The following is a 25,958-nucleotide window of genomic DNA, read 5'->3' as shown; positions in this document are numbered from 1 at the left end:
ACACACACACACACACAAACACACACACGCGCACACACACACACAGTTTGGGAAAGAAAGAGATGATAAAATCTGTTCTTTATATAGGAATTATTTTTTAATGACACTTTTTAAGGATGTAAATTGTTTAGTCTGTTTTGCAGTGTTTACTGGTCAGTTCTAAATACTGCAGGTGTGTAATATGTTGCTTTTCATGTCTGTGAGGTAGTGATTTGAGCCATAGAGGTCCTAACCCAATAAGGTTATGTGCAAGAACTGTTATATATACTATGTATCTTTTGTGTGTGTATATTTGCAATGATCCTTTTAGCTCTAAAGTGGTAGATTTGAACCTAGGTATCTCATTGAGGAATCTGCCCTTTTTGGGATGGATGGTGCTGGGGATAGAGTTAAGCAAAACTCCCGCTCTATCACTGAGTTACACCCCTACAGAGGTTGGTGTTGTATTCCTAATATTTTATATTGTCTTTTATTAATATAAAAGTGTGGGATATAGATGTTTTATATATACATTTACCCATGTATACATGTTTGGAGGCCAGAGAGTAGATGTTTGGTATATTCCCTTAATGAGTTTTACCTTACAAATATATTTTAGTAATAAAAATGACTTTTCAAATGTATGTATGATTCAGGAAGGTGTGCATGCCACATGGAGTGTGTGGAGGTTGGAGGACCCGTTCATGGAGTCGGTTCTCTTCTCTACTTTTCTGTGACTTCTAGGGAAGTCTGACCACTCAGGTAGTCAGGCTTGCTAGGAAAGTGCTTGTACCCACCAAGCCATTTGGCAAGCTCCTCTACCTAATTTTTTTGGGAAATGGTCTTTCTCCAAACCAGGATACTGGGCATTTAGACTTGCCTGGCTGATCAGTGAGCCCTGTGATCTACCTGTCTCTCTATACCCTCCAATGCTGGGCCACACATATGCATCCCCACATCCAGCTTTGTGTATGTGTGTTGTGGATCGGCATGTAGCTTCTTATGCTTAGCCATATCTCCAGCCCATACAAGAGAATTTAACTCTGAATCCCAGTCACTACAGATAAGAATTTTTTTTTTATTAATGCAGTACCTGGGGTTTCTTTAAAAGTAATAAGGGCATAGATATAAGTATGGGTAATGAGGGATGAATGTGATTGATCAAAGTATATTATATGCATATTTGAAAATGTTAAAATGAAATTTATCATAATATTTAAATGCAACTATTTAAAATTGTGAAAAACAGCAACAACAACAAAAAACCCAATAATGTTTAAGACAATGTGGGAAGGGAAGTAGATGGTATAGTTGTTGATGAGTTCATAATTGGTAGCAGCCAGCTTAAGGTTATGTGCAGGAACAGTTAAAAGGTTAAAAGGCGTAGTACATACCAGTTTGGAAATGAACAAAAAGGAATCTTTATTTTCTTTTTCAGAGACAGGGTCTTACCATTTAGCCCTAGCTGGCCTGAAACTCACTATGTAGACCAGGCTGGCCTCAGACTCAGAGACGCACCTTTGTTTCTCTTTGGAATGCTGGGATTAAAGGTGTGCATTGCCATGCATTGATACAGACTTTGATTGGAATATTTTCAGTCACATACCAAACTACTGTGGTTATTATATATATTACTCTGTTTATAATATGATGTCTTTGATTAGTTCTGTACTTCTGAAATCATTATACATGTCAATTATCTTGAACTTTATTATTCGATTTAGTACTAAAAATTTGCAACAGTTTATGTTGAGCAGTCATTTCAAGTGAGGTTTGCTTCTGAAATACTACAAAGGTAAAATGGAGGTAGCCACATGTGTTTGTATTGATGTAATTTCTGATTTGCCCACATAGAGAGCTTCATAATGATATTGTTAGTAGCTAACTACTTAGGCCTCAGTCCTTTCTGATAATGCCTTTATTTTTATGATATGCAAATTAAAGGGTAGATAGGTTTAGTAAAGTAACCAACCCATCTATTATTATCTGAGATTAGGACCTTGACTTGTGAAGGTCTGTGTAGTTAATCAAGTCTGCTGTTAGCAAATGATCAACTAATGACAGATTCCATGATTACTGTCTCTACTAACATTATTTATGAAAGTTTGACCATGCTGTACCTGTGGAGGTCAGCTAACAACTTGGGGGAGGGTTTTTGTTTGCTTTTTTTCTTATACCTTGGGTCCTGGAGATTGAACTTAGGTTGTGAGACTTGGTATAGGATCTTTATACACAGAGTCCTCTTATCCACTCCCAAAGTTTCCTTGTGAAATATTTATTTGCTTCCGTGTAGGTACACATATGAAGCACTATCCAAATGTGCATGAGTGCTGGGTGCCTGTGTATATAAAGACCAGTGGTTGACATCTAGTGTCTCTATTGTTCTCCATCTTAATTTTTGAGCCAGTGTCTCGTACTAAACCTGAAACACATCAGTTTTAGTAGGCTGTCTGGCCAATAACTTCAGGAGCATCTCTGTCATCTTCTTTAAGGCCTGAGTTGCAGCTACACACCAGACTTTGCATGTGGGTTTTTGGGATCAGTTTGGGTGTCAGTTTCTTTACCGACTGAGTCATCTTCCCAGGTCCAATTGGGTAGCTTTTAGTGACTATTTCTGTAGCTCAGAATTTGGGGTTCTTCATTAGTTTTTGTTTAGTTAGATACTATTTCTCTGTGGAATAAAATGTTACTGACCAGCAGGGGAGGAAGGATGCATTGCTAATGCAAGTTGTGAGTTGTGGAAAGTAGTTTTAATATGGTACTGAAGACTGTCCCTACATAACTGCTTAATCACAAAATGAATTGAATTTTTCTTCAAGTTTTTTTCCTGTTTAACTTGCAAATTCACTTGATAAAGATGGTATTCAAGATACAATGTGATGATTTTATATGTGTGTTCTGTAATGATTATTACTAAAGATCGATACCTTTTCCTTTCCTTATTTTTTGTAAAATAAAACCACTAAATCCATTCTGTATAGAATTTGGCCAAGGAAAATGGTATTTTAAGAGGGCTAAGGTGGGTTGGTAGGAGATATACATTTGTGAACTTTAAAAGAGCAACGTAAAGGAGATAGAGAGGTGATTAAGAATACTGTCTGGTCTACTAGAAGATTGGGATTTGACTACCAGCACCAACATGGTATCTCAACAACTGTCTGTAATCCCAGTCTGAAGGTATCTGGTGTCCTCTTCTGTTCTCCATGGCCACTGAACACATAGGGTCCATAGACATACATGCATTCCAAACACATAAAAATATGTAAAAAGCAACATAAAGTTACCAAATTATAGTTAACACTAAAACATTAATAACAATGAAGAAGCGGTTCTTCACTCATATTACAGCCTAAATGTACTGCTTGACTAGTAGACATTTTTTAAGTTCAGAAAGCATATTAGTAAGAATGCTTGTTGCCAAGCCTCCTGATCTGGAACCTGTATGCTGGAAGAAAATAACTGACTCCCACAAATGTTCCTCTGATCTTCACAAATGTTGTGGTGCAAACTTACTATGCACACTAAAATATTTTTAAAAATTAAAAGTGTACACTAGATTTATTAAAAAACAAAACATTTTTCAGTCTCAGTATGGTGGTCATGTCTTTGATCCCAGCACTTGGAGGCAGAGGCAGATGGATCTGTGATCTTGAGATCAGCCTAGTCTACATAGCTATTTCCAGGCCAACCAGGGCTTCATAGGTTCAGAGATCCTGTTTTAAAGAACAAACAGCAGTACAAAACATTTTGAGACACATACATGTAATTTCTACTTGACAGACTGAGAAAAGTGGTTCTTAATTTCATTGCCCACCTGGGTTGTATATCATAAGATCTTTTTTTTTTTTTAAAGCCCACAGTATTCAGTATTCCCAGTAGTCTCTTATCTAAATATTAACCAGGCCTGATCCTGCTTAGCTCTCAGCATCAGGCAAGATCAGGTGTGTTCAGGATGTTAGTATGGCTATAGACATTTTTTTTAGGTTCGTGAAATATATATCAGGGTATCCAACTTTTTGACATATTTTCATCTATAAATTATGTTGGTATGTTGGGCTGCCTTCATAGCTATCCTAGAGCACATATATGCCTAATTGTAGCCAGAAGTGAATGCCGTTGTAGAAATCTTAAAGTTGCAAGCACTTGGTTGTCACTTTGGAATATGTGCTCTGTGCTGTTCATTAGCTAAAACATTGTGGGGTGAGCTTAGATTGACGTTTCCATGCTACAGGTGACCTAAGTTACGGTGCTCATGGCAGGATTGAAGCTTTTTGGGCTTTCTGGAGGGTTTTAATGATATTAAGATGGAAAGGGTTTGGACAAATAGATTAGGACATGCTGACTGATAGTTTTGAGTATTTGTCTTTATTGTAGGGCTTTTTAGGCCTTTTAGCATACTTATGAAGTTTTAAAAGAGGAGGCAGAGGGATTATTTAATAATGAATTTTTCCAAACTGTTGCTGCCTCTTTTTGGTGAACATCTTAGGCTATTAATACTTCTTATAAGACAACTTGGGGAAAGGCTTATTGCATAATCTTCCTTTGACTATGGAATTGATGAATGTAAGACCCAGTGCAAAAATGCAGCCTACTGTAAAAATCAGAGCAGCCAGATTAGAACCAGTAAAATCAAAACCACAAGTGAGCAGTATATTATTTAAGAGAGAAGAACAGACCAACAGTGAATCTATATTAAAGCATTCTGCCAGTAGTTTGAGACAGTACAGGATGGATTACGTCATGTGGCTTTTAGCAATAGTTGGGAACACATGTATGCCTTTTATTCTGTCTTAGAGTTCTGTAGGTAAAGAACAGAACCATTCTGAATCTGGATGGCTACAAGGTGTAACCTGTTAGAAGACATTTGTCTGTGCTTTGAGATTTAAGATCTGCTAACTAGCAAATTGAGTGGTCATATAATAACTGTATATTTTAGTAAGTCAATGAATGAATAGATGGTGGGAACATTAAATAGAAGGCTGCATCTGTGAGTGATCTTATGAACCATATGTGTTTAACAGGGAAAAATGTCTTCATTTTACATGACGTACATTTCATTAGTCTGTGATACATGTTATTATTTTTAATTCATAGTATTTTTTAATTCATAATACTTTATAGATTGCTTGTTTAAAGTACACTTCATTATTATAGCTTAAATTGCTATAACAAGATTAGATATACTCTGAAACCTGATGGTAGGGGGAAAATTATGCAGTGTAAACCACGTTTATTTCTTTGCATTTTTAGGCCCTCGATGAGCCTCCCTATTTGACAGTGGGCACTGATGTGAGTGCCAAATACAGAGGAGCCTTTTGTGAAGCCAAGATCAAGACTGCAAAAAGACTTGTCAAAGTCAAGGTACAGTATTATTAATAGTCATTAAATATTTGATTCTTTAAGTCTAAAAATCTAAAAATTAGTTTTGTGCAAAATGAGTATTTAAAAGTGGTGGCTATAAAACCATTCTTAAACTAAACAATATTTGTGGTTTTAAAATATTCAAATTGGAATAAAATTTGCTTATCACAGCTGATAATTTCACTGCAGACTTGGTTCTTTTGGGTTACTATTTTAGTGTTAGAAAAGATCTTAGAAACCATCTAATTGATTCTTTAGTTTTATTATATGAAAACAGTGGCCGGATACATTCTTTTAATACTAGTCCTCAGGAGGCATAGGCCAGCCTGGTTTCCATATCAAGTTTCTAGCCAACCAGAACTATGTTTCCTCCTATAGCAAAATATCATCTCACCATCCTTTTTGTGATCCTGGATGGAATTGTGGGCCCTGGGAATACTAGGCAAGATCCCCAGCCCATCCTTTATTTTGTTCCTCTCCCTTCCCTATTGCTTTGAGATAGAGTCTTGCTGTACATAGCCCAGGCTGACCTTGAACTCACAGCAGTCTTCAAACTGCAACCTTTTTAGTGTTGGAATTTGGAAGTGTATGGCACCTGACATTTGGCCCTCAGCCTTTTTGGAAGAAAATCTTTTTGAACTACTTGAGTTTTGACTTAGTTAATGGACAAATATAAATTTGTTTTTCATTTTTAGGAAATTAACATAAGCCTGGTGAGGTTACAACTATGTACCATTTATTTACAGTGTGGAGGCAGGATGATCATTTCATCTTAGGAATTGGAGACCAGCATGGTCCTAAGATCATAGATTCTCTTCAAAAGCAGGAGAAAGGGACTAGATATATAGCCTAGTGGTAGAACACCTGCCTGTCCTGAGCAGGGCCCTGGGTTTGAAGATAGCGGCACAAAGTATGAGTAGATGAATGAATGAATGTGTGTTTAATAGAAGAAAGATGCCTTTATATTTGAAAATTCAGGACAGTGAAAACTAAGAACCAGTGAAACATCTTAGGGTTATGGGTACCTACTCACTTGCCAGTAATGTACTGGGTGCTGTGACCTTTCAAAGTACTCTGTTAGATGCAAAGAGAGTGGAGATAGGAGGGTGCACATGGTAGATGAACAGATAGCCATGCAACCCTTGATTTGAATAATTAACCAAGTGGAAGAGGTATGATATTTCCCCTGAAGCTGTACTTGCTGTCTGAGTGTTTCTCTTAAGCATATGCTAAAGCTTCCTGAGCAATTCTGACTTCTATATGGCTAAAAACTATGTGATAATTCCTCTAAGTTAACTGAAGCCAAAGGATGCTCATCTTGGCCCTGCCATCTCTTACATTTCACACGCTGGCGCCTGGAGTTGCTTTGTAATGTGGTTAAGTGGGTGCTCTTACGGTGACATTTCCTGTTCTGTTTGACATTGTTACTTCTGTTTCCTGAGCACCCAGTTATTTGTCACCATCCTGGGGCTGAATAAAAATCCGTTTATTGAGTCAGGCAGGAGTGTTGGTGTTATATGTCTTCATAGCACTTGGGAAGCAGAGGCAGAGGCAGGCAGATATCTCTGGTTTTAGGTTAGCCTGGTCTATATAGGGAGTTTCAGAGCAGTCAGAGCTACATAGAATCACCCTGTCTCAAACAAAGAGAATACATTTTAAGCAGACTTGGTGATACATTTCTTTACTATTAGCTTTAATCTTTGGCCATTTATTCCATACCACGTGTTATCTGAAGATGTTGGGATTCTTGTGTTAAGATTTAATCTTAATGCTGCTTTGTTTTTGTTTTTGTTTTTCGAGACAGGGTTTCTCTGTGGTTTTGGAGCCTGTCCTGGAACTAGCTCTTGTAGACCAGGCTGGTCTCGAACTCACAGAGATCCGCCTGCCTCTGCCTCCTGAGTCCTGGGATTAAAGGCGTGCGCCACCACCGCCCGGCTTAATGCTGCTTTTTTTGTCACACTGAAATGCATGGAATGCTGGGTATATATATATATAAAAAATCTCTTTGCATAGTTGGCCCGTTCCTGTTGACCACAAGACTCTATTAAAGAACATGCTAATGCATCAGTTTTTAGGGGGGTGGGGTTCAAGACAGGATTTTGCTGTGTAGCTCTGGCTGCCTTGGAAATCACTTTGTAGACCAGGCTGGCCTACAACTCACAGAGATCCACCTGGGATTAAAGGTCTGTGCTCCTACCACCACCACCTGGCTATGCATCAATTCTTAAAGAATTCTTTTATATAGAGCTCAAGAGAACCATGTCAGTATTGAATATGGTACTTTTCTTTGCATCTTCTTTTTTATTTTTGTTTGTTGAGACAGAGTCTATGTAGTTCTGGCTGTCCTGGAACTTGCTATGTAGACCAGGCTAGGCTTGGACTTACAGATACTCTCCTACCTCTGCCCCCTGAGTGTTGGGATTATATTATATTACCTGGTTCTATGATGCTTTTTAACCAGCAAAATAAATTTTTTTTCTGGCCTTCGTGGTTTTAATCCCAGTACTTGGAAGGCAGAGGCAAGCAGATTTCTGATTTTGAGGCCACCCTGGTCTATATAGGGAGTTCCAGGATAGCCTGAGGTTCATAGGGAGATCTAGCCAAAAATATTTTTTTTTCAACTTAACCATTTTCCCTTTCTCTGGTTTCCATAGTACTGATACAAAGTATAAAAAGTTCTGGGAAAGACTAGCAATATTTGAATCTTAGCACTATGATATTTTAATTATATCATCCTGAACCATTTAGACTTTCTGTTTATTGGTTTTGTTTTCAACAAAAGGGGAATAGAGTTTTGAGGGGTGATTCTCTGCCTCTTCTCCATGTAGGGGATTCGAGTCAAGGGCTTTCTGTGTTAAGTACTCTACCTCTGAGCTACTATGTTGGATATTAAATTTGATCCTTGAATTTGATACTTAGTTCTGAGTAACTGTTGTGGCTATTGGGTGTGGTAATCCAAGCACTAAGGAGCCTGAGGCCAGATTGAGCCACATAGTGAGATGTTGCCTCAAAAAATCCAAAGCAAAGCTAGGCGGTGGGAGGCAGAGGCAGGCAGATCTCTGAATTTGAGTCTAGCCTGGTCCACAGAGTAAGTCCTAGTACAGCCAGAGCTACACAGAGACACCATGTCTAAGGAGTGGTGGTGGTGGTGGTAATTCTAAACACAACAACAGAAAAAGCAAGTTTGTAGCCGCTGCTTACTATTAAATTAGGCCTTCACAAAATGATACAATTACTGATAGGTTAAGACCATTACTTCTTTTCCTAAAATTTTACGGACAAAAGTTGTAGAGCTCAAGTAATCAGTGGTAGAATACAGTATGATGGATAGGACAACCAGCCTTATAGGTGTTGTGTCTGTCAGTGGTTATTTTCATTTTGAAAAGAAAATCTGTTTAAAAAAGTTTTCTATTAATCCGTTTGATGTTTGAAAATGGTCTCATTTAGGCTAGGTGATTTTTATTTAGTCTGTGTTATTTGTACATAGATGAGCTAATATTGTTTTGTGTGTGTCTGTGTGTGTGCGTGCACACATGTGAATTTGATCAGTGGATTCATAATTTCTAGGTGACCTTTAGACATGATTCTTCAACAGTGGAGGTTCAGGATCACCACATCAAGGGCCCACTGAAGGTGAGTCATTATTTTCCTCAGTTTTGACTGGAGACTGATACTTGTTCTTTTTCCTTTTAATTCACTGGCTATTCATTGTTAATTTTTTTTTTGGTGGTGGGGGGAGGGAGGTTTCGAGACAGGGTTTCTCTGTAGCTTTGGAGCCTGTCCTGGAACTAGCTCTTGTAGACCAGGCTGGTCTCGAACTCACAGAGATCCGCCTGCCTCTGCCTCCCGAGTGCTGGGATTAAAGGTGTGTGCCACCACCACCCGGCTCATTGTTAATTTGATATATAGCTTTTCCTAATTGGGATGTACTTATTGTTAAATCATCTGAAATAATAGTAAAATCAGTTTTAAAATAAAATGAACAACAAGGAGGCAGTGACTGCTTTCATACAGGTTTTCCTTTACTGCAGGAATGGGTTTTCCAGGAATAAGAGGTGTAAGATGTAAGAGCTATGCTCTAAAATGTGAGAAAATTAAGACAAAATCCAGAACTCTTGATTTTGGAGCCACCTGCTGGCAGATAAAATCTTCTGCGGGTAACTGGGAGGTTGACCCATTTGTTCTTCATTCACTGGTGGGATAGATATTGCTTTGCCTTCTTGTTTGCCAGTAAGCCAGCTGTAGGGAGTTTGGGAAACCACTATGTCTGAGGTTGACCGATGTTTAGGCTTGAGGAATCCTAGGGGATACTAAGAAGAATGAAGAAGCATCTTGTAGATCTTTGTAGAGAAAAGTATCTTACTTGGAACTGTGGACTTCTAAAACTCTTCCGTTAAAAATAAAAATGTTTCTTATTACTAACTTTTGGCTTGTAAAAAGAATTTCACATCATTTCTGTTTTGTAGGCATCATCTTTAATATTTCATGTACCCATTTGTTACTTGCAAGGACCAGAAGACAAATCATATACAGTTATGACTTTAGCTACCACTTAGCACTTAATGTGTGCTAGTGCTGTGCCAAATCATTTTGCATCTAGTATTTTATTTAGTCTTGAGAACAACTCTATAGAAGAGGAAACTGAAGAAAAGAAGTAATTTTACTCTAGTTTTACAAGCATTAATGTCAGTGCCAGGATTCAGACAGGTTCACAGCTACAGGTGGAGAAGATGTGCTGTTTGGATTGTCAGTACACAAGCTCATCCTAGACAAAGCCATTGTTCTTTGCTATCTAGTTTGCTATATTTTGGCACTGGCCCATAGGTATCTACCATCAGGACTGTTTAATAACCACTGTAAGAACCTTGCAAGTGTAAATACCAGCATTTTTATGATTAGATAGAAAGTACTGTAAATGCTTGTCAGCAGTGGCACAGTCTAACCCTTAAGGAGAGCTCAGGACTTTTTTGATTACCTCTGTCCATCATCAGCTTTCTTGAAAGAAAGGTGAAGGAAAGACAGTTATTTTCACAGGCAGTGCTTCTCAGCACACTGTAATGACCCCTGGGAGTTCTCAAGACCCCTTTACAGGCCTATAGGGGTAAAAGTGCTTTCTTAGTAATACTTAAATACATTTATCTAGTATATGGGAATTTTCACTGTTAATAGGTAGAAAAGTATTGTCAATGAAACTACAGGGATCTTCAACACAGATCAAACCAGTAACTCTTTCATTCACCATGTATTCATTAAAAAAAAAAAACAACCAAGGTTTGTTGTTATTATTTATTGCCTTTTGGTTCATTTGTCTTTAAAAAGTTTTTCTAATACTTAAATAATATTTTAGGTGGGAGCTATTGTGGAAGTGAAGAATCTTGATGGTGCCTATCAGGAAGCTGTTATCAATAAACTGACAGATGCAAGTTGGTACACTGTAGGTAAGACAGTAATTTTCTATTAAAAATTCATTTTTAGTCGTGTAAAATATATGTTGCAACAATGCAGATAAAGCCAGATTTCCTGGATTAATTTTCCTTAACTAATGTCATAGATGCTGTTACTAGTATTGGTTATCTTCTAGATCTTAAAAGAATATTTCTAAGCTGTCATATGTACATATAATTTGAAATTATTTAGTATATAGAGTGTGTTGTTGGATTTTTCTCATTTTCACTTCAACATACATGTTAAAGAAACTTGTTTCTCCATCTTCATCATTTCTAAGTGCAGAGTTTAGTAGTGTTAGTTGTCCAACCTGTTGTATAACAGAGTTTCTTTTAGTGACTAGATTTACTCTCATTTTCAGTTCTGCTAGTCTTGCTGTTACAGTAATAGATGAATGTTTATTGTGTGCATATCATCCTGATATTTTCTTGTGCACTGAGGAAGGAGTAAATAGAAGTTGAAGGGACATGTGCTTTTTAACTTGAGTGAAAACTGCCTGCCTGTCTTGAAGATAACCAATAGTATATGAATATGTTTCCCCAGTCCTTGTCAGACTGTTTCCACTAATCCTTTGAAATTTTTGTCAAGTTGAATGCGAGTGCACACCGCGCTTGTATGCATGTGTGTGTGTTGTGTAGAGTTGGCCTCAACTCACAAGCCTCTCGTCCCGGACTTCTAGTGCTGTGGGCCAGTGAAGTGGTCCTCTGTATAAAGACAGTCACCATCAAACCTGAACCAGAGTTCAATCCTTGTTATCCTCATGGTGGAAGGAGGGAACCAACTTGTGCAAGTTGTCCTCTGATCTGTGGTATATGCATGCAAGTCTGCACACATACACATAACTATGCTAGTTAGTTTTATGTAAACTTGGCACAGGCTAGAGACTTTGGAGAGGAGGGGGTTTAACTAAGAAAATAATAAGACAAGCCTGTAAGGCTTTTCTTACTTAGTAATTGACATGGGAGGAACCAGCCTATTATGGATGGGATCACTCCTGGGCTAGTGTCCTGGGTACTATAAGAAAGCAGACTGAGTAAGACAAGTGGAGCAAGTCAGTAAGTAGCATCCCTTCCATGGCCTGTGTATCAGCTCCTGCCTCCATGTTCCTGCTCTTTTTGAATTCCTGTCCTGCTTCCTTCGGTAATGGACTATTATGTATAAGTTAGAAATGTAAGCCAAACCCTTTTCTTACCAAGTTATTTTTGGTCATGGTGTTTCATCACAGTGACAGTAACCCTAATTAGGACACACAAATGCATGCTTTCACACAAATGTAATAAAAAAATTTAAACTTCAGTTCTGATAATTTTATTGTCACACTGTGTGTGTGTGTGTGTGTGTGAGAGAGAGAGGGGGGGGCAGACAGACAGAATGTGTACTATAGCGTGTGTAGAGGTCAGAGAACAAATGTAATAAAAATTTAAAGTTCAGATATGATAATTTTATTTGAAACTGTACAGGATATTCTAAGGAATATAGGGTTTCTTGAAGGTTTTTTTTTTTTTTTTCTTTCCTCGGGGGCGCAGGGTAGTTTTGAGACAGGGTTTCTCAGTAGATTTGGAGCCTGTCCTGAAACTAGCTCTTGCAGACTAGTCCTTGAACTCACAGAGAGAGATCTGCCTGCCTCTGCTTCCTGAGTGCCGGGATTAAAGGTGTGTGCCATTACCGCCTGACATAAATAGACATGTGTTCTGTATGTTCAGCAATTTTCAAGTGGTGACACAGTTATCACAGTCAAGTAAGTTAATGCCTCCATCAGTCATAGCAAACATTGTAGGACCTTCAGCAAATCACAGTTTCGTCCCCTCAAGGAACACTTGGCAGTATCTGGAAACAGTTTTGATTGTGACATCTGGGAATGGAGTCTTTCTTGGGTGGAGTTCCCCATTTTGTAAGGTTGTCATACAGCAGCTTGTCTGGTAAAATTTGTGTGTGGGGAGTGTTCAGATTGAGGAACCTTACTGTAATGTAGATGTAGGTATTTTTTCGGGGGAGGGGACAAATGGTCTTTAAATTCGTTGAACTTCCCATATCTGAGGTAAATCTATGGTTGTCTGCCAGCAGATTTGCTTTTCTTTTCTTAATCGTTTTGAGAGGGATTAATGAATATTTAAATGGTTTCCTCTTGAAATGCTGTGTGTGTGTGTGTGTGTGTGTGTGTGTGAGAGAGAGAGAGAGAGAGAGAGAGAGAGAGAGAGAGAGAGAGCGCACGCGCGCACGCGAGAGAGCAAGCATGTGTGCATTTTCTGTTCTACTGTGAATTGGGGTCTTTAGATGTTGGCAGAAAGCACCTTTATCCACTGAACCATTTCACTGGCATAAGACACACACATACACACACACACACACACACACACACACACACGCCTAAGACATACATATTTAAGATGTGTTTTGCTAGAAACAGCAAACTACTCTAGTAACTATAATTAAAGTCATTTGTTAGAAAATATGAAATGTGAACTGAATTCCAAATGTAATTCTTAAAAATGAGACTATTTGCACACAGGACTTCTGACATCACTTGTTAATCTTAAAAAAGTTTCTCAGTTTGCTTCCATTTTTACTTCCTCACATAGTTTTTGATGATGGAGATGAGAAGACACTGAGACGATCTTCGTTGTGCTTGAAAGGAGAGAGGCATTTTGCTGAAAGTGAAGTAAGTGATTGTAGTGAATGTGTATATCTACGGGTTCTCTCTCCCCCTCTCTCAGGGTTTTCTTCCTTCCTCCCTCCCTTCCTCTGCTCCCCTTTTTTCTTTTTCCTTTCAGACATGGTCTAACTATGTAGCTATGGCCGTCGTGACACTCTATATAGATCAGGCTGGCCTCAGACTCACAGAGATCCATCTGCCTTTGCCTCCTGAGCACTGGGATCAAAGCTCTCCACTATAGCTGGCTTGATGTATTTTGTACGGAGGGAGTAAAGTTCTGCTTTTTCAATTCAATGAACAAACCTGTTAATCAGGAAATTCCTGAGTACTTAAATGCCATTATGATGTGATCTGCGAACTATATTGAAAGTCCTGAGTTCAGATACCAAATTTTGTCTTCTTTATTGTTTAAAGCATTTCAGTACTTTTCCATGAAGAAAATAATAGGCTTGTTTAGTCACCTTGAGGCTTCCCCTCCCTCCCCCTCCTCCCCCTCCTCCTTCTTCCCTCCTCTCTTTCTTACTTCCTTCGTTTTAAATAGAGATTTCCCAGGCTGGGCTTGAACTCATGATTTTCTTGGTTCTGTATCCTGGGTGCTGGGACTATAGTCATCGTACCATTATGCCTGACTTTCTATATAGCTTTATGTAATTCATAAATAATTGTGAGAAAGAAGTGTCTGATTTATTATCCCACTCAGGTTGTGTAAGAGTTTAAAGGCTTCTTAAGAATTAATAAAAATACTTAAAAAAGAAGAGTTTATTGCTATAAAGATGACAAGCAGTCAGGAACTACTTCATATTAACATTGCTATAACTTTCTCTGACTTTCCTTTCTGAAGTCACCCTCTTCATCCTTTTACATTGCGTTCTCTTTTTTTCATAATGTTAATCATTTACTGACATTTAATTGTATATTTTATTTGTTTGTTTTTGAGGTTTGCCTTCTTAGGTAGCATGTATCGAAAAAACAGGTGATTTGTCTTCTTTGCTGCTTTGATCATCGTTCCTGCTATAGTGCCCGGCACAGGAAGGGAGCTGAGTTCTCGTTAGTCAGATTTCGGAATGAAGTACATTCATCTACCAGAGGCTTTGCTAAGTGACTTATGCACATTGTTACAGTCTCTGTTATTTGTGATTACTGTTGTTAATTACCCCTGATTAATTGTCTGTAGGAGACTGATGGACAGAACTAGTCAGACTAGTGCTTTCTAGCACCAAAGTCAGTTCTTTACTTAAAAGCTGGGTCAAGGATCTGAACTCAGAAGCTTGAGTCAGCATCATAAAGTAACATGATATGCTTGGTCCAGTAAAAGTTAAAAGTGGCTGATAGTGTGATTGAACTGTCATACCTTTGTCCTCTTCGTTTAGAAGAGTGCATGTTATGGGACACTTCAGTATTACTTACTTGTATATTAGACCATGTTTTGTATTGAAAATACTTAAGCTTCCCTCAACAATTGAATCACCATTTATATTTTAAATTTCTCAGAGTCTATCGCTCCCTATACTTTTAGAGTGCTTGATGTTTCCAAACTGTGGTTTGTACTGTTTTGATTCCTGTTTAGTCCAGATCCTCTCCATTTGCTGGAATCTTCTCTTAAGGCCACCAGAAATGCTTTCTGCTGTGTAATATCTTCCATGGATATTGCAAGGAGAGAGCTGCTTCTTGGTTCTGGCCGCCCAACTAGCTTGGACCCGAAATAATCACACAGAAACTATATTAACTAAGTCACTGCTTGGCCCATTAGCTCTAGCTTCTTATTGGCTAACTCTTATATCTTAATTTAACCCATTTCTATTAATCTGTATATCACCACGAGGTTGTGGCCTGCTAGCAAAGTTTCAGCACGGCAGATCCATGGCGTCTCCTAACTCTGCCCTTTCCCCCCCAGTATTCAGCCTAACTTTCACTGTCTATCTAAGTTCTGCCTTGGTATAGGTCCAAAGAAGTTTCTGTATTCATTAATGGTAATCATAGCACACAGGGAACTCCCACATCACATGGGCTTTTTGCCCAAATTAGGTCAACTCATCCTTTATCTTTTTTGCACTTTGCTGGAATATTCTGGCTTTGTGATATTTTTGTTATTTACTTCTCCTATATAAAATTTAAACTGCTGTAGGGGGATAGCCACATTTTCTTGGTGAGTCCTCTTTTCCCCAGCAGTGTTTTCTATACAAGAGTCTTCAGTGAATAATTATTGGATTGTATTTGAAGGAGAGTTTTTTTTTTAAACTTTAAAACCACTCAGTGTAGGAATAAGATATTTTATTTTTTTTAATATTTATTTATTTATTATGTATACAATATTCTGTCTGTATGCCTGAAGGCCAGAAGAGGGTGCGAAGCCTCTTTACAGATGGTTGTGAGCCACCATGTGGTTGCTGGGAATTGAACTCAGGGCCTTTGGAAGAGCAGGCAATGCCCTTAACCACTGAGCCATCTCTCCAGCCCTGAAGGAGAGTTTTTTCCCTGTTCTTTGAGACAAGGTCTCTTCAATGCAGCACTTACTGACTTTGAACTTGCTAATTAGTCAAGGTTGACCTCGAAATTCTGATCTTCCTGCCTTGTCTCCCCAAAGCCTCTTCAATGTGCTAGAATTATAGGTATGTGCCATCACAATTTGGCTTAGTTTTACAGGTTTATTTTGTTGACCTTTTGAAGCTGTTCCCTTTGTAGCCCCGGAATGTATTGACCTGTGGCATGAACCTCTTATCTTTCTCCCAAGTGCTGGGATTACAGCCTTGAATCATCATACTGAATCATCATACCCAGCTTTTGATGGTTACATATAACAAGTCAGACTAATTTGGGGCAAGTGACATCATGAAATTCTCTTTCTTCATTTATGAGTTTTATATATAAATATTCACTTAGAACACATATCTGGTTACTGATAGTAAGTAAATACGGGATCTTAAAACCCTGACTTTTCACCTGATGAAGGCTTGGTATAAAGAAATATCTAATATAATAAATAGTTTTTCTCTTATCAGAAAAATTTAAACCAGGTGATAGAGGCACACACAGTTAATCCCAGTACTTGGGAAGTAAAAGCAGGTTGAGTTTCAAGGCCAGCATGGTCTACAGAGTAAGTTCTAGGACAGCCAGTGCTCAAAGAAACCCTGTCTCGAAATAAGCTAAATTAAAAAGAGAATTTGAAGCTGGATTCATAAGGCAGGTATAACCTGAAATAGTTGAACAGGAGATATGCCTTCAAGGAGGGTGTTTTCTCTGTGTCTGTGCAGATAGACATTTTGATTGATGTTTTGCTGAAGGAAAGTTAGAATAATAGGGGTGTAATGCATTAACTCCTTTCCATGTGCCAGTGCTGTGCTAAGGACACTGATGGAGCTGTGCGGACATGGGTGTCTACTTGAGTAGCTTACCCTCTACTAGAGGGGAAAAATATATTAGTTAAGCAGTGAGAAATATTTTATAATGTTACTATATTAAAGCTTGATAAGGAGAGTATATAGAAGCTGTATCTGTGTATTCCTTTCCCTTTATTTGTTTTCTCTTGGAGGGTGCTCACTATCAAACTTAAGTCTTTGTGCATGATCGACAAGTGCTCTGCCCTGTCACAGACACCTTTTATAACAACAACAAAAAAAGAGATCTTACCTTAAATAGCTCCTCAGCCTTACTTCTGTCCTGACAGTTTTCCCAGGAACCCATCATTTCTCCAGCACTCAGATAACTATCTTCTAACAAACATTCTATTCGTGGGAAAGGGAGGAATAAAAGCGTCTGTGTGCATGTGTGTGCGTGTGCTTGCTCACAATCTCGTGTACAATCTTGTGAAAGGAAAATAAACATATCTTCAATACTGACCATCTAAGGGTCATTAATTAGGATAGCGTCGTTAGATTTTTAGATATACTTTTCAGGAAATAAAGGCTGAAAAATGGACAAGAGAAGCTCATGAAAAGTAAAACATTCTGGTGAGATGTGTTATTAATATCAAGGAAGGAATACTCATTTTCATAACAGCAATTATATTCTGTGACATAGATTAAAAAGGAAAACAAGAAATTAAATATTCAAAGTTATTTTTAAACATTTTTGTTAGAAAAGATTTATTATAGAAAACATTTGACAAGTTATAATATATCTTCTTTGGAGCCTCCTTTCAAGCTACTGGTGCTTATCTTTCTTGATGATTAGTTTGGCTACTTATTAAAAATTTTTTTAATGGATTCTGATTTGCTAAGGGCAAGGAACAATTTTGTGCTATGGTTGGCCTTATCCTAGGAATGAACCATTATAAGTAGGAGTCTTCCTTCACATGTGTGTTTTGAGTAAGCTATTGGTTATTTTTTATTTTAAGGATTTTTTTTTTTTTTTTTTTTTTTGGTGTGTGTGACCTTCTAATAGCTAATGAGTTTTCTATACAGGCAACCAGGGCTTTTTTTCCATCTCTTCTTCCTCTCTCCAAGTATGGCCTCATTCATCTTTATTCTAATATCTTTAAAGCTAGAATTTTCTTTCATTAAGAAAGATGTATCCTACCCTTCTTTGAGTGAAAAAAATTTTATTTTAAAACATAAGTATTTCACTGGTTTGGTTTAAAATGAAAAAAAAAAACACTTGCAAAGTAATAACTTTTGATGGGTTTGTGTTCTCACCCACAGACACTAGACCAGCTCCCACTCACCAACCCTGAGCATTTTGGCACTCCAGTCATAGGAAAGAAAACAAATAGAGGAAGAAGATCTAATCATATGTAAGTCAATTTTTATAACTGTTAGTGAATTTGAACTCATTTCTCTTTCTAGTATTGTCTTAATAGTTATGATTTTTAAATTGTAATTTGCAAAAAAAATGCTCATGAGATCAGATCTTCTGGTGATGTCAGTTCTAATAGTGATTCACACCCCTCATCATGGACCTGAGCTCCATGCATGCCCTCCAGCCTTAACAGCTGGGTTTGACTCCAGGTATTTCTTCATATATATTGATGCTGCTTTTGGAGTGAAACTAGTCAGTTGTCCCCATCAGCTCGTTTGCTGGTTTTCATGCTTTTCACCACGGTGTTTTCTCCCTTCCCTATGACTGCTCTGCTTACTTTGTCAACATTTTGTCTCCTACTTTTTACTTTGAAACCAGATATGACTTTTCTTTTCTAAATTCTTTGTATTTATCAAATGTCATTGATAAAAAATTTCATCTATTATTTTTGTAGTGGTGGTTTTCTTTATTAGTACCTATGAAACAAGTATCTTAAAAGAGTTGAAAACAACTTCTATGAAGCAAGAAACAAGTTGGAGTGGATGGGCCGACAATATAATTTTAAAATTTATTCTCTCAGAAATTTCCTTTAAAAAATTAATGATTTGGACTAAAAAATTACAAAAAAATATAATCTGAAACTATTGTTAAATAACTATAAACAAATACTATGTTGAATTATTAAAAACCTTAAGTGAATGCTTTCAGTATATAAAGTCAGATATTAAATCTTGATTATTTCTGAACCCTTTAGATGGAAGGTGGGTAAATACACTCATATTATTTAATTTCAGCCTTACTTGTGAAGATAGATAGGTATCTGGACAGATGGCTCAGCAGTTAAGAACTATTGCTTCCCTTTCAGAGGACCAGAGTTTATTTCCAGTACTCACATTGGGCAACTACTGTAACTTCAGCTCCAGGGGATTCAATGACTTGGCTTCCATGGTTGTCTTCCCTTACTGCTGTACACGCATGGATACTTAACACACACACACACACGTAAATAAACAAATTAATAAAATTTGAGATTAAGGAAATTATTTTAAGACACAGGAAGGAGAACTGGGGCTTGAGCTCACCTTTGTCCCACAGGCTTTTCTTGTTCAGCTGAAAAATTTGATTTTGCTTAGCTAGAGTACTTCAGTTACTTTCCAAATTAATTTTAAATGTAAATAAACTCTCATTTGAGGACTGAAATTAGAAGACCACTAATCATTGCCTTGAAAAAATATTTATTGCTACCTATTTTCCTATCTTACTGTAATTTGATTTATGCATTTATTCTCTGAATCTTCTAAAAAATGTTTTCTTTAGTTGTCAGAAAATTTGTCTTGTTACTTTGCTGGTGAATTGATTATTTTTTAGTATACTTGAGTTACAGCTTTTTTTTTTTTTAAATTCTTCTCTGTATGACATTTTAAAATTGGATATTTCAAACAGAGGAAAATAACCTGAAAATAAATGTTAGGTCTGATGCAGTAGCACATGCTCTTAAAACCAGCACCTGGGAGGCAGAGGCATGCGGATCTCTAAGTTCTAGATCAGCCCAGACTACATAGTAACACTGTGCCTTAAAAAGAAAGAAAAGAGAAAAAGTATGGTGGTATTAGTAAGAATGACCTTCATTGTGAATATTATTTGTAATTCTGATGTGCTGTCTTTGAATTTTGAGAGGATTATTACATTGCCACAAAGTATTCATTGGAGCATGTGAATTGTGGAATGTTTTAATAGCTTTGAAAATTAATAAGTTAATGTTTTATCATTGATCATTAGTCTTCCTATAATTTTTTAGAGTATATTCATGTTTTAATAACTAACTGGTGATACCAGAGTGGTGAGTGTGAAACATCAGATAATCTCATTAGTGGTGATTGTAGTTATCTAGTTAGCTCAGTGCGAGCACAGAGCCTGATGGCCTGAGTTTGTATGTCCTGCCACTTGCTGCTGTGTGGCTTTAGCAGGTTAATCTTCTCATGCTGTGCTTCAGTTTTTATCTGTAACTAAATTAATTTATATTATAAATTAATGTATGCATGTGCACACACACGTACACACACAGTTTATATATGAAGTTTATATATGATTTATATATGATTTGGGCTTTCAGGTTTGAGGCTATTTGGATAGACTTTACTGAGCTTTCCCAGTGTAAAGCCTAGAATGCAAGGACTAAATAGAATTACCATGTACTTACATGTAAACATATCAGGATCAAATGTCAGTATGTAAAGAAATCTCCCCCCCTGGGTGTCCTGAATGTCCTGGAACTCACAGAGATACACTGCCCTCTACCTGCGATTTAAGGTATTCATCACCACCATTCAGCTAAGAATATTTTTTTTTAATTTTGAAAATTGCAGTAAAATTTCAATATTTTTTCCATTTTACAGATATCCCAGAAATGAAAGAATAAATTCAAAATAGGTTTAATATGGAATATCACATAGATTTGATCTATTAAGATGGCTAAAAGATCTATTAGAAAGTCTTTAATGTTAAAGAAAAAACAGTTCTACATTGAACATAAGAATGAATTTTGTAGGTGCTGCTTCTTATTAACTTGTCAAATCAGTAGTTTTTAGTTTTTCTCTTAAGAACCTCAGCATGCAGTGAGAGATGGGCTTTGGGATTGTGTTAGACATGTGTGACATCTGAAAACAGGCGGTTTTGAGATGAAGCCCACTCCTGTTACTGGTTTTACTAGCTGTTGCTCACCTCTCACTGTTGTGGTTGGTTGGTTTCACTGCTGAGGGTTCTCACAGTTCTTGCTTGGTGTTTTCTGCCTTAGTTTATGAGCATCGTAAACAGATATCACAGTTTGAAATTTTCATCTCTTTACCTACATTTCCTCAGAGTTCATTCTCCTGTTTCTTATCTCTACAACAAATTTTTGGACCTAAATCTTAAGGGAGTTCTTGTGACCTTCATTTCCTTTTCAATTACTCTATTGAAAAAGGTCTTTATTGTAGTTGTAACAATGGTCATTTCAAATATATTGTTAGCCAGGCATGATATGGCGATTACTTGTCATCCTAGCTCTTGGGAGGCTGAAGCAGATAGATAGCAAAATTTGCAACCAACCTGGGATATATAATGAGACCTTGCTACAAACAACCAAAATAAGCAATGTCTTTTTGTACAAATGTAAGGTTATATTTCCCTAGGTTTCTCAGGGCTTCATTGTCCCAATATTGTAGAACTACCTTTGTTTTTTCTTTTAGCAACTTTAAATCCACACACCAGCTAATCTGCCACCATTTATTCTGAAATTGACTGTTTTGATATCTTCCCCTTAATTTAACGCCTGCCTTTAGTTGATCCTAATTAAGTTCAAGATGACTTTGTAATTATTTAACAATAACTTAGTTGTTATTGTTCTTACTGTGTAACTGAACTGAGTTTTATCCTTACTATGTTCCTATTCTGGGCAGAGGTTTATGTTTTATTCTGCCTAAAAAAATGCAATGTTTAGAATTATAGACTGTTTCCATACTTTTCTCCTCTAATTTTGCTACTGTTTTTCTTTTTAATAATCGGTTTAAAGTCTGTTTAACTGGTAGAATAAGAAGACAAGCTTCTGCTGTCACTTCCCATCAGAGGACGAATAAAGCCTAACAAAATTTGCGATGATTTTTTTTTCCTAATAAAGGTTATTTATGAGTGTAAGTTTTACCCAATGACAGTGCTAACAGTTTTCTGGAAAATGAATGTCTTAATTACATAGTTACAGATCTGTGACTTTAGTTTGCATATTATAAACCTTTTACAAATTTATTAGTTACAGTTTTAAGTGTGTTCACAAGATTATGCAACAGTTGCTAACTTTGCTGCTGTCTGATTTCAAAAGATATTTTTAGTATTTTTTGTACCTTTTTTAAAAACAAAGATCAGATTATATTTTCTTTTTCTTCCTAAGTGTAACTTCTAAAACATCATCAGATTTTCTCAGCATGTGCATATCTAGCTTGATTCCTTTAATAGAGCCACTTGATCTAAATTTTGCAGTACCATATATCAGCATTTGTTGTTGTTAGAGTTTGTTTGGTTTTTTAAATCTTGCTAGTCTTACCTACCTTAGTGTGTATCCTTGACTTGCCATGCTCACACTGCTTTTCTCCTATCTAGTTGAATAGATTTTCCATTAATATTTCAAAAGTAAAACTTTCATTTAACTCCTAATCAATATTTTGTGATCTCTTTTTACATTATAATTTCAAAATGTGTGTGTCCTTGGTTTTTCTTGTTTTATCCAGATGGTAAATATAATTGGATCCTAAAAAAGACTTAATTTATATTTACATACATTTATGATCTTGCTAGTAGACTATTAGAGTTTTTCACATTTAAAATTTAGAAATTGTGTCCAGTATCCTTCTGCTTCCTATAAAGATAAAATGTATTTTCCCTGAAAGTCTTACATGCGCAGCCTTTCAGCCTAATTTCCTGCCTTACAGGAACATGTACCTTCATTATGCATTCCAGTGTAGGCCTGTGCCCTTCTAGATGTGCCCTGTGCTCATCCCCTCTTATCCCTGTTTTCTAGGCAGAGTCTGGCTTTCTCTTCAGGTTATTTCTCTTCAATAAAATTTAAGAAAATTTTATTTTTATCTTCATGAATGTTAGGCCTACATGTATATCTGTGCACCACATACATGCCTGGTGTTCTCAGAGGTCAGAAGAAGGCATCAGATTCCCTGGAACTAAAGTTACAAATGGTTGTGAGCCACCATATGGGTGCTAGAACAGAACCTGGGTCCTCTGCAAGAGCAACAAGTGCTCTTAACTCTGAACCATCTCTCCAGACTCCTTGAATGGTTTTTAGAGTTCTATTCTGACTCACTGATGGTGCTTTAATTTTTCAATTTTACTGAAAGAAATTATATTTTATATATAAAGTATGCAACTTGATGGTTTGGTATATATGCCAAATGGTAACTTATCGAATGATAATGTTAGGGAATACTCATCAGTCCTGATATAATTGTGTGTGTGTGGCCTCAAACTTGTGATCTTACAGCCTCAGTCTTCACAAGTATGCACCATTGAACACAGCTATAATACTTTTGTTGCTACTACATTTTAGGTTCAAACAGTTCTCCCACCTCAGTGCTGGGATCGCCACAGGCACAAATCACTGTGTCTGGCTGTCTCCTAAAAACATTGTAAAAATACAGAAATGCAAGGTAAATTGGAGGTAGATAGGGGCTGAGGAGGAAGAAAGTGAGTTTGACCATAAAAAGGCAACATGGCAATTCTTTCTGGGGATGAAAATGTCCTCCTTGACTATATCCATGTCTCCTTACTGAGAGTGCCACTGTATTTTAATTTTGCAAGATTCCATGGGGAAAAACTGTAGGATCTCTTTATTATTTCTAATAATAGCCCATGAATATATTACTTTGTCAAAAGAAAAGCTGAAAAAAATATTGTTTTGAAATCAATGGCTAACACAGACTAGTACTTAACACATTAAGAAGTAGGGTATTAGTCTCTGACATAAGGCTCCAGAAGAGAAAAAATAACATCTTAAAAAAGCAAACCTAATCACCTCCATCTGACATATTTAAACCTGTAAATCTGCATTGAAAGGGAGAAAACTGAGTTCTGACCTTGGTAAATGATCCTGTTCACAGCCAAGATGATGAGTCTCTGCAGTCTCTGGGCGAGCTCTGCCTCCGAGGCCTGGCTGGGGTGCTCCTGGCTCATCCTCCTCTGCATCATAGTGTGTAGCTCATCACTGGCCACCGAGCGCATCTTCATTAGGAGAGACTCTGTCTGAGCCAGGGGGAATTTTCGAGGACCTTCAAGTACATAAATTATCCAATGCCACAGTAAATGATGGCCAGTGAACTTATTTTTACTATAATTTTTTGATTACTTGTCATGAAAAGAAAAACTTTTTATTACAAAATTAATTTATATTAAGGAAAAAGAGTAAGAGAAGTTAGCACTTTTCCTTCTCCAAAGAAGTGCAACAGTACTACTGATTTAAAGTCCAAAATAACAGCATTGAAGCCAGTGACACAGGAGGATGCTAATCATTTGTCCAAGTCTGAGTCTTCTGAAAAACTCAGAGTATCAGATGGGCTTCTGTGGCTTTGACACCTGATCGACTATTTGCACTGTTTCACTTCCTTGTATTCCAAAATCATCAACAGTTTTAAAGAATAAGACATTTAGGTTAAAAAAGAAGAAGAAGAAGGAGAAGAGAGAAGAAGAAAAGGAGGAGAAAGAGGATGAGGAGATGATCATGACCATAATAATTTAGTAATAATGTTACTATGCCCTGGTAATCCCTGTTGAATCTTATAGTTTGGAAAATTATACATAATGACAAATAAGAAATCAGTCAGCAAGAGTGAAGAAATCACAAAGTAGATACAAGCCCAGCAATTTGTCAGTACAATGATTGGGGTAAACGCATCATTTGGGAAGCATTTCCTGAGAAGAAACACCTCCCCAGACTGAACAAGGCAAAGTGCTGTTTGTTCCTGCGCTTACTGCACCTGCTCTGGGAAGCGCTGCACACATGGTGCATCCAGGAGAGAGCGGGGAGGATTCTTGATTTAATGGACTGAAGAAGGGCATCGGAAGCTGGCCATAGGAACCAAAATGACGTCTTGGTATATGAGGAGTAATAGAACCCTTCACTGGAATTGAACCTTTGTTTTAAATTATGAAAACAAATATCAATTTCCATCAACAACTTGTTTTTACAAATTACTTGCATCTAACTAAACTATTACAGGTTTTAATGACTCACCCTACATGATATTTAAATTTTTAATAGTTTTTTTAGATTGTCTGCTAGTAAGTATTTTTAATCAGTTAATAATTTTGGTGGGTAGAGTCACCTTTCAGGCAAAAAAAAAGAAAAAAGAAAATTATCCTTGGAGATATTAAAAATATTATTGTTGGACAATATTTCTAATCTTCAAGGTCAATTCATCCTCACATTATCCACAGATTCTTTATGTAGAATCCAATGACAAACATACCCCGGGCAAGACAAGGCAGTAAGACACTGAGTAAGAGTCTCACACGGTCTTTATTTGTGAGTGCAGACGTGTACTTCAGCACTCATGCTTTAGAGCCACATGGCCAGGGGAAGTCTTTAGCACTCCTTTCTCTAAGCCCCAGTTTCCTTGTTAGAAGATATATATTAAAAAAAAAATAAAGCAGAGCTATGTCACAGGAAGATATTTATCACTATCTGACACTATAGTCATACATTTGCTTATATGCTTATCCATCATTCCCTCCAGTTCTATGTACGTGGCTGGTGCACATTAATTATTTAATGGTTGAATGAATGAAGAGCATTTTTATCAAGAACATTAATTAAATAATGGATATAAATGCAATATTTATCTCATCCCTCAAAAGAATAAAGCATATTTCATGTTGATATTATTTTTATTGGTTAAAATACAAAGGAAATTCATTTGTGTGCTAATTATACTAATCTATTATCTATCTGTATGAATGATACTTTACATGGATATATATCATCTCGAATAATACTCTACTACTTCCTCTATTTTTAAGTATTGAAGATAATATTTAAAGTTTTTTAGTTGAAAAAACTGTATATTATGATCTTGTTTATAATGGCAAAAGCTCAAAGTAAAAAAGCTAGGGAAGATCACAACACACAATACAGGAACTACCAAACATCCATTAAAGGACATTTGTGCTCTTTAATGTGAAAGGATGTCTATACTGATCAGAAATAGAAGTTATTTTATAAACAGTTGGTAGAGAATGATACCATTTAGGC

The 25,958-nt window shown here is 36.9% G+C and overlaps 1 protein-coding gene across 7 annotated transcripts in view; it reads left to right on the top strand.

Annotated features, from left to right (window-relative positions):
• The window catches only part of Arid4b (AT-rich interaction domain 4B), a 79,399-nt gene that overhangs the window by 46,021 nt on the left and 7,420 nt on the right, over positions 1–25,958 (top strand). For 3 of the 7 annotated variants that reach the window (XM_041630675.1, XM_041630674.1, XM_041630677.1), the window contains exons 3-7: positions 5,230–5,340; positions 8,908–8,973; positions 10,688–10,778; positions 13,365–13,444; positions 18,076–18,167. In XM_041630675.1, the coding sequence (XP_041486609.1) occupies positions 5,230–5,340; positions 8,908–8,973; positions 10,688–10,778; positions 13,365–13,444; positions 18,076–18,167 (440 nt within the window). Of the gene's footprint in view, positions 1–5,229; positions 5,341–8,907; positions 8,974–10,687; positions 10,779–13,364; positions 13,445–14,389; positions 15,036–18,075; positions 18,168–19,037; positions 22,340–23,811; positions 23,928–25,958 lie in introns of those variants that run through there. The other 4 variants (XM_041630673.1, XM_041630672.1, XM_041630676.1 and 1 more) reach the window with 3 other exon arrangements.

This window comes from Microtus oregoni, unplaced genomic scaffold (assembly GCF_018167655.1).
Source record: "Microtus oregoni isolate MIOR12 unplaced genomic scaffold, Mior012 000035F_ref0000213, whole genome shotgun sequence".
Taxonomy (NCBI): domain Eukaryota; kingdom Metazoa; phylum Chordata; class Mammalia; order Rodentia; family Cricetidae; genus Microtus; species Microtus oregoni.
Note: the sequence above shows the minus strand (reverse complement) of the source record. Positions and strands in the feature narration are given on the sequence as shown.